General features: G+C 45.9%; 1 protein-coding gene across 1 annotated transcript in view; it reads right to left on the bottom strand.

Annotated features, from left to right (window-relative positions):
* The window catches only part of SLC25A20 (solute carrier family 25 member 20), a gene marked incomplete at its 3' end in the record, with an annotated part of 41,903 nt that overhangs the window by 13,789 nt on the left and 8,498 nt on the right, over positions 1–19,616 (bottom strand). Inside the window, exons 3-4 of the mRNA XM_089656595.1 lie at positions 16,723–16,850; positions 8,687–8,777 (exon numbers count right to left, since the gene is read on the bottom strand). Coding sequence (XP_089512721.1) covers positions 8,687–8,777; positions 16,723–16,850 — 219 coding nt within the window. The remainder of the gene's footprint in view (positions 1–8,686; positions 8,778–16,722; positions 16,851–19,616) is intronic.

The raw sequence follows: 19,616 nt of genomic DNA, 5'->3' as shown, positions 1-19,616 counted from the left end.
TACAACCTGCCTGTAAAACGGGAGGATCACAGGATTATTATACAGGATATATATATATATTTATTTATTTATGAGAGAAAGAGACAATATACACACATATACACATATATATATTATTATACAGGATTTATATATATTATTATTATTATTATTATTATTATACAGGGTTTATATATATTATTATTATTATTATTATACAGGATTTATATATATTATTATACAGGATTTATACATATTATTATTATACAGGATTTATATATATTATTATACAGGAGATATATATATTATTATTATTATTATATAGGATTTATATATATTATTATTATTATACAGGATTTATATATATTATTATTATACAGGAGATATATATATTATTATACAGGAGATATATATTTTTTTAATTATTATTATACAGGATTTATATATATTATTATACAGGAGATATATATATTTTTTAATTATTATACAGGATTTATATATTATTATTATACAGGATTTATATATATTATTATTATTATACAGGATTTATATATAATATTATACAGGAGATATAGATATATATTTTTTTATTATTATACAGGATTTATATTATTATACAGGATTTATATTATTATACAGGATTTATATAGCGCCAACAGTTTGCGCAGCGCTTTACAATATAAAGGGAGACAATACAATTGCAATACATTTCAGTACAGAAGGAATGGGAGGGCCCGGCTCGTGGAGCTTACAATCTAAAGCAGCGGTTCTCAACCTGGGGTTCGCGACCCCTTTGGGGGTCGAATGACCATTTCCCAGGGGTCGCCTAAGACCATCGGAAAACACATATTTCCGATGGTCTTAGGAACCGAGACACCGCTGCAGTCTCTGGCGATGTGTGGGCGGGATGATACGCTGCTGTCACCTGGCCACACCTCCGGGATCGCTCAGCAGCTCCGCCTCCTCGCCGCTGATTGGCCACCGGAACTGTAGCTCAGGAGAGGCACACAGGCGGCCAATCACCGGCGAGGAGATGGAGCTTGGAGAGGAGGAGCCGAGCGGCAGCGCGCGTACATCAAAGAAGACCGAGGGAGCTGCCGGAGCGAGTGAAGAGGAGAGCGGCCAGAGAAGGAAGACAGCTGACAGGTAAGTGAGAGAGCGAGCCCAGGCTGGAGCAGGGGTCAGCAAAGTAAGTATCATTGGTGTCAGTGGGAGGAATAGTGCCCCATCATTTGTGTCACTAATACCAACGATGGGGCACTATTCCTCCCCCCACTGACACCAACGATGGGGCACTATTCCTCCCCCCACTGACACCAACGATGGGGCACTATTCCTCCCCCCACTGACACCAACGATGGGGCACTATTCCTCCCCCCACTGACACCAACGATGGGGCACTATTCCTCCCCCCACTGACACCAACGATGGGGCACTATTCCTCCCCCCACTGACACCAACGATGGGGCACTATTCCTCCCCCCACTGACACCAACGATGTGGCACTATTCCTCCCCCCACTGACACCAACGATGTGGCACTATTCCTCCCCCCACTGACACCAACGATGTGGCACTATTCCTCCCCCCACTGACACCAACGATGGGGCACTATTCCTCCCCCCACTGACACCAACGATGGGGCACTATTCCTCCCCCCACTGACACCAACGATGGGGCACTATTCCTCCCCCCACTGACACCAACGATGGGGCACTATTCCTCCCCCCACTGACACCAACGATGGGGCACTATTCCTCCCCCCACTGACACCAACGATGGGGCACTATTCCTCCCCCCACTGACACCAACGATGGGGCACTATTCCTCCCCCCACTGACACCAACGATGGGGCACTATTTCCCCCCCCCCTGACCCCAATGATGGGGCACTATTCTCCCCTCCACCACACTGACATCAATGATGGGGCACTATTCCTCCCACTGACACCAATGATGGGGCACTATTCCTCCCCCCACTGACACCAACGATGGGACACTATTTCCCCCCCCCCCCCTGACCCCAATGATGGGGCACTATTCTCCCCTCCACCACACTGACATCAATGATGGGGCACTATTCCTCCCACTGACACCAATGATGGGGCACTATTCCTCCCACTGACACCAATGATGTGGCACTATTCCTCCCACTGACACCAGTGATGGGGCACTACTCCCACTGACACCAGTGATGGGGCACTACTCCCCCCACTGACACCAGTGATGGGGCACTATTCCCCCCACTGACACCAGTGATGGGGCACTACTCCCCCCACTGACACCAGTGATGGGGCACTATTCCCCCCACTGACACCAGTGATGGGGCACTACTCCCCCCACTGACACCAATGATGGGGCACTACTCCCCCCACTGACACCAATGATGGGGCACTATTCCTCCCACTGACACCAATGATGGGGCACTATTCCTCCCACTGACACCAATGATGGGGCACTATTCCTCCCACTGACACCAGTGATGGAGCACTACTCCCCCCACTGACACCAGTGATGGGGCACTACTCCCCCCACTGACACCAGTGATGGGGCACTACTCCCCCCACTGACACCAGTGATGGGGCACTACTCCCCCCACTGACACCAGTGATGGGGCACTACTCCCCCCACTGACACCAGTGATGGGGCACTACTCCCCCCACTGACACCAATGATGGGGCACTACTCCCCCCACTGACACCAATGATGGGGCACTACTCCTCCCACTGACACCAATGATGGGGCACTACTCCTCCCACTGACACCAATGATGGGGCACTACTCCTCCCACTGACACCAATGATGGGGCACTATTCCTCCCACTGACACCAATGATGGGGCACTATTCCTCCCACTGACACCAATGATGTGGCACTACTCCTCCCACTGACACCAGTGATGGGGCACTACTCCTCCCACTGACACCAGTGATGGGGCACTACTCCCCCCACTGACACCAGTGATGGGGCACTACTCCCCCCACTGACACCAGTGATGGGGCACTACTCCCCCCACTGACACCAGTGATGGGGCACTACTCCTCCCACTGACACCAACGATGGGGCACTACTCCTCCCACTGACACCAACGATGGGGCACTATTCCTCCCACTGACACCAACGATGGGGCACTATTCCTCCCACTGACACCAACGATGGGGCACTATTCCTCCCACTGACACCAACGATGGGGCACTATTCCTCCCACTGACACCAACGATGGGGCACTATTCCTCCCACTGACACCAACGATGGGGCACTATTCCTCCCACTGACACCAACGATGGGGCACTATTCCTCCCACTGACACCAACGATGGGGCACTATTCCTCCCACTGACACCAACGATGGGGCACTATTCCTCCCACTGACACCAACGATGGGGCACTATTCCTCCCACTGACACCAACGATGGGGCACTATTCCTCCCACTGACACCAACGATGGGACACTATTCCTCCCACTGACACCAACGATGGGGCACTATTCCTCCCACTGACACCAACGATGGGGCACTATTCCTCCCACTGATACCAATGATGGGGCACTATTCCTCCCACTGACACCAACGATGGGGCACTATTCCTCCCACTGACACCAACGATGGGGCACTATTCCTCCCACTGACACCAACGATGGGGGGCACTATTCCTCCCACTGACACCAACGATGGGGCACTATTCCTCCCACTGACACCAACGATGGGGCACTATTCATCCCACTGACATCAGTGATGGGGCACTATTCCTCCCACAGATACCAACGATTTGGAACTATGCATCCCACTGACATCAGTGATGGGGCACTATTCCTCCCACTGACACCAGTGATGGGGCACTATTCATCCCACTGACATCAGTGATGGGGCACTATTCATCCCACTGACATCAGTGATGGGGCACTATTCCTCCCACTGATACCAACGATGGGGCACTATTCCTCCCACTGATACCAACGATGGGGCACTATTCCTCCCACTGATACCAACGATGGGGCACTATTCCTCCCACTGACATTAGTGATGGGGCACTACTCCTTCCACTGACACCAATGACATGGCACTACTCCTCCCACTGCAAAATTACAGTTATGAAGTAGCAATGAAAATAATTTTATGGTTGGGGGTCACCACAACATGAGGAACTGTATTAAGGGGTCGCGGCATTAGAAAGGTTGAGAACCACTGGTCTAAAGGCTCATTATTTTTTACCTTTATGCATTCTATGCATGAAGGTAAAAAAAACCTTCTGTGTGCAGCCCCCCCCCCCCCCCATTTCTTACCTGAGCCCCCTCAGATACAGCCATGTTCACAATAGCCTTGGCTGTATGGGGACTCCCCCCTCCTCTTTGGCCCCCCTGGGTGCACAGCTTGAGGGCGAGGAGCCAGAGGAGGGGGACCAGAAAAGAAGAGGATCCGGGCAGCTGCGTGCAAAACTACTGCACAAAGCAGGTAAGTATACAAAGTAGATTTATGTCCTTTGTGGCTACTGAGAAGATGGAAATTTTTGAGTCCGGAGATCAGCTCTAAAGTGACTCTAAAGGCTTACTTTTTTTTTTAAAAAGAAAAAAAAAAACAAACAAACAAGTCTATAAGCTCCATGAGCCGGGCCCTCCTATTCCTTCTGTACTGAAATGTAATTGTACTGTCTCCATATATTGTACAGCGCTGAGCAAACTTACTGGATTGATAATGAAGGTAGAGTATGAAGTTAGTCTCTTGGTGGAGCAGATCCATCGTCTTGGCACAAGACACAAGGATGGGAAACTGAAAGTAAAATTTGGTGTATTATTTAATGATGACCAATGTGCCTATTTATTTGAAGCCAGGGTTGGAACTCTAAAAGCTGCCAAACGTAAGAAGATTCTGGAGCAATATAAATCCTGTATTATAATAATAATAATAATATATAAATCCTGTATAATAATAATAATATTTTATATAAACCCTGTATTATAATAATTATATATATAAATCCTGTATTATAATAATAATAATATTTATATATATAAATCCTGTATAATAATAATAATATTATATATAAATCCTGTATAATAATAATAATAATATTAAATATAAATTCTGTATAGTAATAATAATAATATTAAATATAAATCCTGTATAGTAATAATAATATTAAATATAAATCCTGTATAATAATATTAAATATAAATCCTGTATAATAATATTAAATATAAATCATGTATAATAAGATTATATATAAATCCTGTATAATAATTATAATAATAATAATAATATTTACCTGCTATGTGCAGTGGTTTTGCACAGAGCAGCTCGGATCCTCCTCTTCTCGGGTCCCCCACTGGCACTCCTGGCCCCTCCCTCCTTTTGGGTGCCCCAACAGCAAGCAGCTTGCTTTGGGGGCACCCACTGCTCCGTGTGTCCATTCACACATGGAGACGCAGCTCAGCCCCATCCCCTTCCTTTTCTCATTGGCTCACTGGCTGTGATTGACAGTGGTGGGAGCCAATGGCTCCTGCTTCTGTCTCAGCCAATGAGGACAAGGAGTCACAGGATAGCCGAGACTCCAGTGCACATCATTGGATCGAGAGGGGGCTTAGGTGAGTATTAGGGGGCGCTGAGAGGGGGGGGGGGTGTTGCACACAGAAGGTTTTTTTTACCTTCATGAATAGAATGGATGAAGGTAACAAAACCTTGAGCTTTTACAACTTTAAGGCCCCATAAACAAAGACTTTTTCCCTCGAATCTGCACTGGATTATGTTGTGTGTCCATTTTCAGCCGGAAATAATCCTCGGGTTCTCATACCGATGTTATCACTAAGAAGTTACATTAGATCAATAAAGGCTGGAAGTAGTGGGAAAGGCGGCAGGATGCTGGGATGACAGCCGCAGGAGGGGCCGCGGGAACCTTCACGGAACACAGCACAGAATTTGGAATTCCACATTTAAACAGTGACATCAGTAACAGAGCAGCCGTGTAATGGCCACAGACAGAAATACATCATCTCAGTCTAGCAGAAAACATATTTTGGAACATTCTATGTGTGAGAAAGCACAGGGGCATCCGAACGGACATTCCTGTAAGTCCAGGCCACCGGCCCCCAGGCCCTGTCTGCAAGAGCCATGCTGCCTAAAACAACCAATCAGACTCTTCCTTGCATGTTTCTAGTTCAGGCAAGAAAGTAAAGGACTACACCCATTGGTTTATATATAAACCAGGGTCTTAAAGTGAAACTTTACTAAGTGTGAACACTCAAAACTCACCCATCAATATCCCCCCCAACCCACACACCCTGGCATTTCAAGCCATGGCCATCTTGAAAAAGGGCAGAAGATTTATGTAGCATTTACTTCCCGGGATCCATCTGTCCTTATCTCTGGCAGGCAAGGACGGTGTGACACACACACACGCACCAAGCCACGGCCATCTTGAAAAAGGGCAGAAGATTTATGTATTTATTTATTTCAGGTACTTATATAGCGCCGTCAATTCACGCAGCACTTTACATATATATTGTACATTCACATCAGTCCCTAACCCTCAAGGGGCGTACAATCTAAGGTCCCTAACCCTCAAGGGGCGTACAATCTAAGGTCCCTAACTCCCATTCATACATACACATACTAGGGCCAATTTAGACAGGAACCAATTAATCTTCCAGCATGTCTTTGGAGTGTGGGAGGAAACTGGAGTACCCCGAAGAAACCCACGCAGGCACAGGGAGAACATGCAAACTCCAGGCAGGTGGTGCCGTGGTTGGGATTTGAACCAATGACCCTAGTATAGCCAGGCAGAAGTGCTAACCACTAAGCCACTGTGCCGCCCATAGTACTGCTTTTTGTAGCATTTACTTCCCGGGATCCATCTGACCTTATCTCATGCATGCAGGAAGGAGGGTGTGACACACTTCAAGCACACACACAGACAGACACCACACTTCAAGCCACGGCCATCTTGAAAAAGGGCAGAAGATTTATGTAGCATTTACTTCCTGGGATCGATCTGACCTTATCTCAGGCATGCAGGAAGGACAGTGTGCCCCACACACACACACACACACACACACACGCACGCACGCACGCACTTCAAGCCACGGCCATCTTGAATAAGGGCAGGAGAATTATGCAGCATTTACTTCCATCGGCCCTTATCTCAAGCATGCAGGTAGGACGGTGTGCTTAGCTGAGAAAACCCCTTCTACCCTCCTGAAGACTCCTGGGATGTAAGACATCATTGTCCAGCAGAGCACTGGTTAAAGGTTGCAGGAGTAGTTTTCCTTCTGCTCTAAGAGGATGCAGAACCCCTGACCTCTGTCTGGACAGTGCTGATTGACCCTGCACTGATCACGTGCACCCTCCCAAAGAGAAAAAAAAAACGCTAGCAATGCACACCAAACTGAGCATGTGCAGAGTGATTCCACACGAGGAGGGGAGGATCACAGAAGACAGGATCAAACAGCCTTTTTTACACAATGCAGAGGATTAACCCCTTCGGTTCCACAGTGAGTATAACAAGCATCTACAGACTGATTGTACTGTTGTGGGTTTAGTAAACTTTATTATTATATTCAGGTCACTTCAGTAGACATCTAAGAACATCACAGACATTACAGGCACAAATGCAGAGACGCACAAGTTAATTATAAATGAAAGCACAGGCAGAAGAGAACAATAGAAATGGAGAAGATGCAGCTTTCAGCATTGCATGTGGCACAGAGGGAATGGCAAGGTTCCACCAAAGATTGGACAGAAATGTACAATGTACAATGCAGAAGCGATTCAGAAGTTACATTTTTTTTTTAAATTGCAATAAGCGTTTATTCAGGCCACTACAGTGATAGTCCCAGCATGCTCTCCTGCGCCCCGCAGACCGTCATTTAGGACTGGAGACCCCAGCACTGCAGACTTTTCAAATATAATGAAAGCAACACTGACATCTGCAGGCTGGCAGGAGGTACTGCACAGTGCACACGAGTCAGCTAAGGCCCCATTCACACCTGAGCGTTGTGCAGAGCAAAGCCTGAAGTTCCAAAATACACAGGAAGAAAAAAATAAAAATCAATTCTCTATGCCAATGGTCTTCAAACTGCGGCCCTGAGGCCAGATGTGGCCCTATTCTTGCCTTTATCCGGCACCTGAGGCATTATGCCTCCCACTAACTCCAACAAAGGGGCACTATTCCTCTCACTGACACCAATAATGGGGCACTATTCATTCCACTGACACCAATGATGGGGCACTATTCAATACACTGACACCAATGATGGGGCACTATTCCTCCCACTAACTCCAACAATGGGGCACTGTTCCTCTCACTGACACCAGCTATGGGGCACTATTTTTCTCACTGACACCAAGAGTGGGGCACTATTTTTCCCACTGACACCAAGGGTGGGGCACTATTCCTCCCACTGACACCAAGGGTGGGGCACTATTCCTCCCACTGACACCAAGGGTGGGGCACTATTCCTCCCACTGACACCAAGGGTGGGGCACTATTCCTCCCACTGACACCAAGGGTGGGGCACTATTCCTCCCACTGACACCAAGGGTGGGGCACTATTCCTCCCACTGACACCAAGGGTGGGGCACTATTCCTCCCACTGACACCAAGGGTGGGGCACTATTCCTCCCACTGACACCAAGGATGGTGGCACTAAAAAAAAAAAAAAAAAAAGAAAAAGACGAGAAAATCATTAGATCTTGCATTTACGTGATCAGTGTCCTTACCTGTAGTAGACACTTAATCCTCTCCCCGGGGGCCATGATACCAGTGGTGAACACTCCCGACAACATCCCTGCTGCAAACAGCTGCGGATACCTTGAAACAAGATATATAAATGTATACTTAGATATCGAAGAACAAAGAGAGAGGGAGGAAGACGGGACAGACCTGCCCAAAGAAAAAGGGTCTACAACCTTGGATAGATCCAATCAAATCTACGGCCGGCCATACATGGGTCGATTTTCAAATGACTTTTCATTTGAAAATCGGACCCAAGAACAATCAGTCAATTTTTGCTCTGTTAGTGGGGCAATAGCTCCGGCCGATTTTTGTGGTTCCTCCCCATTTTGCAGCCATGCTGGAAAATTCATGAAAAACGACCGATTTTAGAAATCATTGGTGGCACCATCGGATTACAGAACGAACGATGTTTTTGATTTTCGATCAAAAAATCGTTTGGAATTTGACCCATGTATGGCCTGCTTAAGAAAAATCATCCTCAATCACTTTGAAAAAAAAGTTTCAGTTTTTATTAATTTAAGCACACTTTTAGCTTTGGATATAGTCGGGAAGGGTTAGGCCCTCTGTCGAGCTTTTATTTGTAATAAAAGTGGGTTAAAGCAGCAGGAGCCCTGGAGGTTCACTCAGGGATGTGCAATTTATATCGCCTGACGCCCGGGACATGCAGTTTTTTTTTTTTTTTTGTTTAAATTACATTTAGCCCTACGGCGGGCAAGCAGCCGGGTTCACCTGTCAGGTGGAAGCATATAGCAGCCTTGCTGCCGCCCAAATCCTTCCACACCCCCCAGTGAAGGGCGTGCCCCCCGCTATGTATGCTGGGCTCCGCTTGCCCATATGCGGGCCCAGGACGGGCATAGGGGGTGCCGTTGGGCTGAGGGGAAGGAGGAGAGCGGACATACGCCCTCTTCCTGACCCAGAAAGGTCATGTATGACATCACTTCTGGGGTCCCCGTTGACAGTTTTCCCGACCATCAAAGCCGGGAAAGAATGTAATACAGTGCGATCTGCACTGCATTACATTCAGTGGAGCCCAGAGCAGACATGCAGGGTCTTTAAGCCCCCGGATGTCTCATTAAAGACAACCTGTCACCAAAAAATCATCACTTAGGGGACTTTGTCCCCTACGTGGTGGGAAAAGAAAAAAAAAAAAAAAAAAAACACAAACAAGCGAAGCAAATAATAAAGTGACAAATAATTGGTGAAAAAAAACAGTGAAAAATATATCATATTAAGATATATTTTTCAAATTTTTTTTCACCAATTATTTGTCACTTTATTAAGCGCTGCACTTAAAATATATATATATATATATATATATATATATATATATATATATATATATAATTGTTCACTGCCTGGTGTTACAATTTCCGCAAGCGCAGATGTATGTATGTATGTATGTATGTATGTATGTATGTATGTATGTATGTATGTATGTATGTATGTATATATATACATACACACATACACACACATATACACACACACACACATATACATATACACACATACATACACATACTCACAGTGAAGGAAATGTGTATTTGCTCCCCTGCTGATTTTGAATGTTTGCCCACTCACATAGAAATGATCGGTCTAAAAATCGAATGTTCGGTGTATTGTAACACTGAGAGACAGAATAGCCACAACAAATTCTGCAGAAATGCATGTCTATCAAATGATGACTGATCTGCATGTTCATGAGGGAAATAAGTATTTGATCCCCTTCACAAAACATGGCTTAGTACTTGGTGGCAAATCCCTTGTTGGCAATCACAGAGGTCAGACGTTTCCTGGAGTTGGCCCCCAGGTTCGCACACATCTCAGGAGGGATTTTGGCCCACTCCTCTTGGCAGATCCTCTCCAAGTCATTAAGGTTTGGTGGCTGACGTTTGGCAACTCGAACTTTCAGCTCCCTCCACAGATTTTCAATCAGATTAAGGTCTGGAGACTGGCTAGGGCACTCCAGGACCTTAATGTGCTTCTTCTTGAGCCACTCCTTTGTTGCCTTGGCCGTGTATTTTGGGTCATTGTCATGCTGGAACACCCATACACGACCCATTTTCAGTGCCCTGGCTGAGGGAAGAAGGTTCTCACCCAAGATTTGAGGGTACATTGCCCCGTTCATCGTCCCTTTGATGTGGTGCAGTTGTCCTGTACTCTTAGCAGAAAAACACCCCCAAAGCAGAATGTTTCCACTTCCATGTTTGACAGTTGGGATGGTGTTCTTGGGGTCATAGGCAGCATTCCTCCTCCTCCAAACACAGCGAGTTGAGTTGATGCCAAAGAGCTGGATTTTGGTCTCATCTGACCACAACACTTCCCACCAGTCCTCCTCTGCATCATTCAGATGTTCAGTGGCAAACTTCAGACGGCCTGGACATGTGCTTTCTTGAGCAGAGGGACCTTGCGGGCACTGCAGGATTTCAGTCCTTGTCGGCGTAGTGTGTTACCAATTGTTTTCTTGGTGACTGTGGTCCCAGCTGCCTGGAGATCATTGACAAGATCCTCACGTGTAGTTCTGGGATGATTCCTCACTGTTCTCATGATCATTGACACTCCACGAGGTGAGATCTTGCATGGTGCACCAGACCTAGGGAGACTGACACTTGTTTTGTGTTTCTTCCATTTGTGAATGATTGCACCAACTGTAGTCACCTTCTCACCAAGCTGCTTGGCCATAGTTTGGTAGCCCAGTCCAGCCTTGTGTAGGTCTACAATCTTGTCCCTAACATCCTTGGACAGCTCTTTGGTCTTTGCCATGGTGGAGAGTTTTGAATCTGATTGTTTGATTGCGCCTGTGGACAGGTGTCTTTTATACATGTAACAAAATGAGATCAGCAGCACTCCCTGTAAGAGACTGCTTCCAATCTCAGCTTGTTACCTGTATGAAAGACACCTGGTAGCCAGAAATCCTGCTGACTGATAGGGGATCAAATACTTATTTCCCTCATGAACATACAAATCAGTCATCATTTGTTAGACATGCATTTCTTTAGAATTTTTTGTTGCTATTCTGTCTCTCAGTGTTACAATACACTGAACATTCGATTTTTAGACTGATCATTTTCTTTGTGAGCGAGCAAACATTCAAAATCAGCAGGGGAGCAAATACTTATTTCCATATATATATATATATATATATATATTTATTATTATACAGTATATAGCACCAATAGTTCGCTCAGCGCTGTACATTACAAATATATATATATATATATATATATATATATATATATACACACACACACACACACACACACACACACACACACACACACACACATATATCATGTTACAAACAAACAGCAGAGATCTGGGGGAAACAAAATGTACTTTGCCTGTGCAGTGGGGCTGTACCGGCACTGCACAGGTGAAATTCACGTTTTGTTCTAGTAGGGGAGAGGATACTGAAGATATACTCACCTGACCTGCCAATCCTCCCCACACAAGACCAGTCCTTTCGGCTCCTGCCCTCTCAACCTCCCACTACCGCCCCCCCCGGGTCCAATGGTCTTGTAAATGGCCTGTTCCTGATGTCAGCACACTCAGTGTGCACTCCACAGACAGGAACAGTCCACTGCTGGACCACAGGGGAGTGCGGTCTTCCATAGGACCGACAGGTGAGTACGAGTTCTCACCCCTAGAAGAAAAAAAACAAAACCTCGAGCAGCTGATCCATGCAGTACAGAAACCTTTAACTGGAGTTCTGCATTAAGTTTACATTGCCATAAAGCCCCTTACATTTTTAAAAGCCGCAGACATTTCTAAAAGCTCCTCAGATGTCTACGGTTTTGGATAAAATTTTTTTTTTTTTTTTAATCAGGACAAGTAGATTGGGACCTCGATTTACCCCCTTGGACAAGTAGTTTTTTTAAATGTCCACACACCTATTATTATTATACTGTATAGTTGTTCTCTTCCAATGGAATATTGGTGGTAGGACTATGGAGCATCTGGATATTGGGTTGGCAGCTTCCACACACGGGACCAACCTCTGTCAACCTTTGTACCTTGCAGGAACCCCCTCAAATAGTTTTAGGTCTCGGGGAACCCAAACTTAAATCATTAGACCTACAACTTATGCTGTGTGATTAGTAGGATGTAAAGAAAAAAAGTTTACTTAACATTCAAGAATCTCTGGGATTCCTCCTGAATGGGGTTGATGTAATAATCAAGCTCTGCAGTTCCTCTAAATGAGGGTTGATTAACAAGCAACCTGTGAAGTTCCTCCAGAAGTGGGTAAGGGTTCATTGGCAGTAGAGCTTCTCAAGGCCCCCCCCCCCCCAGCAACCACTAGATCAGGGGTCTCCAAACTTTCTAAACAAAGGGCCGGTTTACTGTCCTTTAGACTCTAGGAGGGCTGGACTCAATAGTGCCCCATCACTGATATTAATTGGAGGAACAGTGGCCCATTGTTGACATCAAAAGAAGGAATAGTGCCCCATCACTGGTGTCAGTGGGAGGAACCGTGCCTCCACATCACTGGTGTCAGTGGGAGGAACCGTGCCTCCACATCACTGGTGTCAGTGGGAGGAACCGTGCCTCCACATCACTGGTGTCAGTGGGAGGAACCGTGCCTCCACATCACTGGTGTCAGTGGGAGGAACCGTGCCTCCACATCACTGGTGTCAGTGGGAGGAACCGTGCCTCCACATCACTGGTGTCAGTGGGAGGAACCGTGCCTCCACATCACTGGTGTCAGTGGGAGGAACCGTGCCTCCACATCACTGGTGTCAGTGGGAGGAACCGTGCCTCCACATCACTGGTGTCAGTGGGAGGAACCGTGCCTCCACATCACTGGTGTCAGTGGGAGGAACCGTGCCTCCACATCACTGGTGTCAGTGGGAGGAACCGTGCCTCCACATCACTGGTGTCAGTGGGAGGAACCGTGCCTCCACATCACTGGTGTCAGTGGGAGGAACGGTGCCTCCACATCACTGGTGTCAGTGGGAGGAACGGTGCCTCCACATCACTGGTGTCAGTGGGAGGAACGGTGCCTCCACATCATTGGTGACAGTGGGAGAAACGGTGCCTCCACATCATTGGTGACAGTGGGAGGAATAGTGCCTCCACATCATTGGTGTCAGTGGGAGGAATAGTGCCTCCATCATTGGTGTCAGAATAGTACTCCATTGTTGGGGTCAGAAGAAGGAATAGTGACCTATTGTTGGTGTCAGTGCCAGGAATTATTACCCAGTGTTGGTGTCAGTGGGAGGAATAGTATCCCAAGGGCCAGATAAAGGCAGTCAAAGGGCAACAAGCCACAGTTTGGAGACTACTGATCTGAAGGAACCTGATGAGGTTGCTTGAACCAGCTGCTGACAAATACAATGTGAAATCACCCATTGGTATTAAAAAAAAAAAAAACCCAAAAAACTAAATTTACATTGATTTTTGAGTTAGTATACATTTTTCTTTGTTTCAAGTCATGATGCATGGGGAGGAGTACAGTCCCCGAAACATGCTGGCTTTTTTAAATAACAAGCCCGCCCTGTAACAAACTAACGGAACTTCCACCTGGACTGGAACATTTTGAGGTGGAGCTGCAATCCTAGACTTGCTCATGTTTTTTTTTTGCTGCCTGCATCCCCATCAATGGGATTTTTACTAGGTTGGTTCTGGGGACCATTGTCACAGAGAAATAAAAGTGAGGTAACTGAAGGGGTATTTCAACAGTGATTGGTTGTTTTCTATCAAAATTTGATTGGATCCACAAACACAATGACACAGGTAGCCAATGGAGGGGATGGAAGGTACCTCAGATACAATCAAACATTTTGATCGGATGGAAGAAAAGCCGACGCATGTGTGGCTAGGCTAGCAAAATACATCAACACAGCACCGTATTGGCGTCAGACTTGGTTAGAAGGTTTGGGCACAATGGGAGGACGGGTGACACACTGACCGAGGTACGAGAACACTTACACCATGTCAATGTACACTGCTGGGCACATACACCTCAGGGGGCAAAGCCTGCAGCAATGTCTCTCTCCAGTACTTGCTGTATAAAAGAGTAGGTTAGTTAGCACATGACAAGGGGGCAACCCAATATATCATTGCATCAAAGGCCAACTCCATCCCTGATGTATTAATGCAGAACACCTAAAGGTGAATGTGTATTGGTTTTGTACATTGTCTCTTTATTCATTATGGTAAGAGCCTAAATTAAAAAAAAAAAAAAAAAAATTATATATAATTTTATATATATATATATATATATATATATATATATATATTTTTTTTTTTTTTTTTTTTTAATTATATATATATATTTATTAATAATAAAAAATATATATATATATATATTTTTTTTTTATTATTAATTTATTTTAAGGGTTTTTATTTGTTTTTTTTTCACTTTATTATTATTATTAACAATTTATTTTAGTTATTTTTTAAGTTTTTTTCATTTTTATTTAAGTTATTTTTAAGAAGTGCAGGTAAACCCTAACAATTATTTGTTCCCCCTTTGGTCTGTTAAAGAGTAACTTCACTGTTGTTAAGGAAAAAAAAAAATATTCCTCCTGGGTGATCATTGCAAGGATTTTAAACTTTGTTGCAGATGCTGACCTTTTGTTATTCTGAAGAAATAGCTGTTTGTTTCTCTGTATCCATGTACAGTGTGAATCTAATGGGAGTGGTTTCCCAATTATCAATCAGCTTCTGCACCTGCAGAGCTCTGAGGAGGAAAGTGGCAGGGTCTGCATCCCTTTAGATGGGATTTCTCTTTGGAAAGAGCTCACCAAACATTTTTGTTGTAAGGGATGCCTAAAATCCGACTTGAATCTTAGTGCAGATTTCTGGGAAAATCAGTGAGCCAATCACACAAGCAGGAAATAACTTTTTCAGTGAGCCTTCTGTACATCTTTTCTGTAGAGAACACCTCCAGGTAGCCATACTGTATTTTACAGAGAAGCACAGCACAGCAGAGTGAAAAGGAAAGGTAATTTTGAATAACCTTCACTTACAATATTACTTGTGTCGCAATAGTATATGCTGTATTGTTTTGTTAGCTTTTTTTCTCCACAAAAGTGGAGTTACCCTTTAAAGGGAAACTATAATGATTTGTCACGTTTTGTCTTAAAATGTTATTAAACCCCGGACCCTGCATTCACTACATCCTCTGGTCTCCCCGGACCCCCCATTCACTACATCCTCTGGTCTCCCCGGACCCTGCATTCACTACATCCTCTGGTCTCCCCGGACCCTGCATTCACTACATCCTCTGGTCTCCCCGGACCCTGCATTCACTACATCCTCTGGTCTCCCCGGACCCTGCATTCACTACATCCTCTGGTCTCCCCGGACCCCCCATTCACTACATCCTCTGGTCACCCTGCATTCACTATATCCTCTGGTCACCCTGCATTCACTATATCCTCTGGTCACCCTGCATTCACTATATCCTCTGGTCACCCTGCATTCACTATATCCTCTGGTCACCCTGCATTCACTATATCCTATGGTCTCCCCGCACCCTGCATTCACTATATCCGGTCTCCCCGCACCCACTATATCCGGTCTCCCCGGACCCTGCATTCACTATATCCTCTGGTCTCCCCGGACCCTGCATTCACTATATCCTCTGGTCTCCCCGCACCCTGCATTCACTATATCCGGTCTCCCCGCACCCTGCATTCACTATATCCGGTCTCCCCGCACCCTGCATTCACTATATCCGGTCTCCCCGCACCCTGCATTCACTATATCCGGTCTCCCCGCACCCTGCATTCACTATATCCGGTCTCCCCGCACCCTGCATTCACTATATCCGGTCTCCCCGCACCCTGCATTCACTATATCCGGTCTCCCTGGATACACCACATCAGAACTAGGGGAATGATTATTTATAAGACTGGATAGTGCTTTATACAGGTAGGAGAGGGACAGCTTATTTTTATTTATTTATAATACAAAGTTGATTTTATTTCTTTAATCTGCAAGTGTCACTGTGGTATTGTCTGTCCACTCTGTGGTCCAAGGATGCAGAAATCTACAGAACATGTACAGCACTTACGTTAATACTTCTTCCGGGTGTTTCTGCTGGAGCTTTTTTCCTAAGCCGAAGCCAAAAAAACAGATGGCGAACATGGGAGTCACTCCAATAATGGGCGCTGCCATTCCCTTGTAGAGACCCCTGATGCCCTGCAACATACAAAGCGAGAAGCATGACTCCTTGATGGTGGAAGGGTAGTTCCTTTTAAGGTCTGTTAGTATGAAGAGCACGGGAAAGACAGATACAACCCCTGGATGTACTAATGTACAATATACAAAGCCAACAGAATAGAACATGTGACAACATAATGTGGCATAACAAAATGTCAACATACGAAGCAATAGGCATAACACCTTGATTGTAGGCGGAAGGGCAGTTCCCTTTGGGATCTGTTAGTATGAAGATCACTGAAAAGGCAGACAACCCCTGAATGTGGTAATACATTGCAGAGAAGGATAGCAGTAGAGTAGCTATTCTTAAACAGGGTTCTATGGATCTTTACGGTCCCTAAAGAGGTCGCTAGGGGTTCCTCAGGCAGTAGCTGATTAGTGCTCCATTTGATGGTGCCTGAAAAATTCCATGGTTGACACCACTGGGCAGAATGACACTAATGATCTTTGTAGCTGCCTGTTTCCATTCTTCCCGCCGACCGCCACTGTAAGGGGCATCCTTCCCGCCGACCGCCAATGTAAGGGGCATCCTTCCCGCCGACCGCCAATGTAAGGGGCATCCTTCCCGCCGACCGCCAATGTAAGGGGCATCCTTCCCGCCGACCGCCAATGTAAGGGGCATCCTTCCCGCCGACCGCCAATGTAAGGGGCATCCTTCCCGCCGACCGCCAATGTAAGGGGCATCCTTCCCGCCGACCGCCAATGTAAGGGGCATCCTTCCCGCCGACCGCCAATGTAAGGGGCATCCTTCCCGCCGACCGCCAATGTAAGGGGCATCCTTCCCGCCGACCGCCAATGTAAGGGGCATTCTTCCCACTGATCACCAATGTAAGGGGCATTCTTCCCACTGACCCCGAATGTAAGGGACATTCTTCCCACTGATCACCAATGTAAGGGACATTCTTCCCATTGATCACCAATGTAAGGGGCATTCTTCCCACTGATCACCAATGTAAGGGACGTCTTCCCACTGACCACCAATGTAAGGGACATTCTTCCCACTGACCACCAATGTAAGGGACATTCTTCCCACTGATCACCAATGTAAGGGGCATTCTTCCCACTGATCACCAATGTAAGGGGCATTCTTCCCACAGACCACCAATGTAAGGGGCATTCTTCCCACTGATCACCAATGTAAGGGACATTCTTCCCACTGATCACCAATGTAAGGGACATTCTTCCCACTGATCACCAATGTAAGGGACATTCTTCCCACTGACCACCAATGTAAGGGGCATTCTTCCCACTGACCACCAATGAAAGGGACATTCTTCCCACTGATCACCAATGTAAGGGACATTCTTCCCACTGACCCCCAATGTAAGGGGCATTCTTCCCACTGATCACCAATGTAAGGGGCGTTCTTCCCATTGATCACCAATGTAAGGGGCATTCTTCCCACTGATCACCAATGTAAGGGACGTCTTCCCACTGACCACCAATGTAAGGGACATTCTTCCCACTGACCACCAATGTAAGGGACATTCTTCCCACTGATCACCAATGTAAGGGGCATTCTTCCCACTGATCACCAATGTAAGGGGCATTCTTCCCACAGACCACCAATGTAAGGGGCATTCTTCCCACTGATCACCAATGTAAGGGACATTCTTCCCACTGATCACCAATGTAAGGGACATTCTTCCCACTGATCACCAATGTAAGGGGCATTCTTCCCACTGACCACCAATGAAAGGGACATTCTTCCCACTGATCACCAATGTAAGGGACATTCTTCCCACTGACCCCCAATGTAAGGGGCATTCTTCCCACTGATCACCAATGTAAGGGGCGTTCTTCCCACTGACCACCAATGTAAGGGGCATTCTTCCCACTGATCAACATAAATAGTGTTCCTCCCACTGCCGCACAATGATGGATGCCTTGCTTCGACTAACCACCAATGTAGGGGGAGTTCTTCCTCTTTCAAAGCATAAATGTAAAGAGGCACAACTCTCACTGACCACTGTGAGTGGTTACTACCTCACTGACCACCAATAGGGGGCACCGCTTCCACTGACCACAAAGTAAGGAAACCCTTCAATGACACCAATGAAGGAGTCATTTCTCCAATGACCACCAATGAAGGAGTCATTTCTCCAATGACCACCAATGAAAGGGAGCCTGGCTGAATGTCTTTTTATGCCAATTTTTGATCAGTAAAACATTTTGTCTTCTGGAACAAGGGGTGTTAAAAATTATCCAGGTACCTCCCCATTTTTTATTCTCCTAATTCATGCTCACGCTGTATATATACACACAGAGCCCTGCTTTGCAACAGTGTTGCTACCCCCCATCTCATAAACCGAACAGTACATGCAATTCTTAATAAAATGATCCCTCTTAAAAAGTGTTTGTTCTGATTTATATAAAGGGGTTGATTTACAAAAACTGGAGAGTGCAAAATCTGATGCAGCTCTACACAGTAACCAATCAGCTTTCAGTTTGTTTTTTTTTTTTTGTCTGTCAAAGCTTAAATTGAACAAGCTGAAGTTAGAAGCCGACTGGCTCCCATGCAGAGCTGCACCAGATTTTGCACTCTCCAGTTTTAGTAAATCTACCCCAGTGTCCAGTGCCGTACTTCTTCCGAAACAAAACATTTTACAATTCATTCTACCCTGTGCATGGGGTGACAACGCTGCTGTGCAACCCACTGCAAAAATAAAGTGTCACCCTGATTAAGGAGAAAAAAAAAAAAAAAAAGATAAAACCGGTCAGGGTCAACCGGAAACATAACTATGG

This window comes from Staurois parvus, unplaced genomic scaffold (assembly GCF_062004578.1).
Source record: "Staurois parvus isolate SC_StPar_1 unplaced genomic scaffold, SC_StPar_1.0 ptg000920l, whole genome shotgun sequence".
Taxonomy (NCBI): Eukaryota; Metazoa; Chordata; class Amphibia; order Anura; family Ranidae; genus Staurois; species Staurois parvus.
The sequence above is the reverse complement of the archived record's forward strand: the minus strand, read 5'-3'. Positions and strand labels throughout refer to the sequence as shown.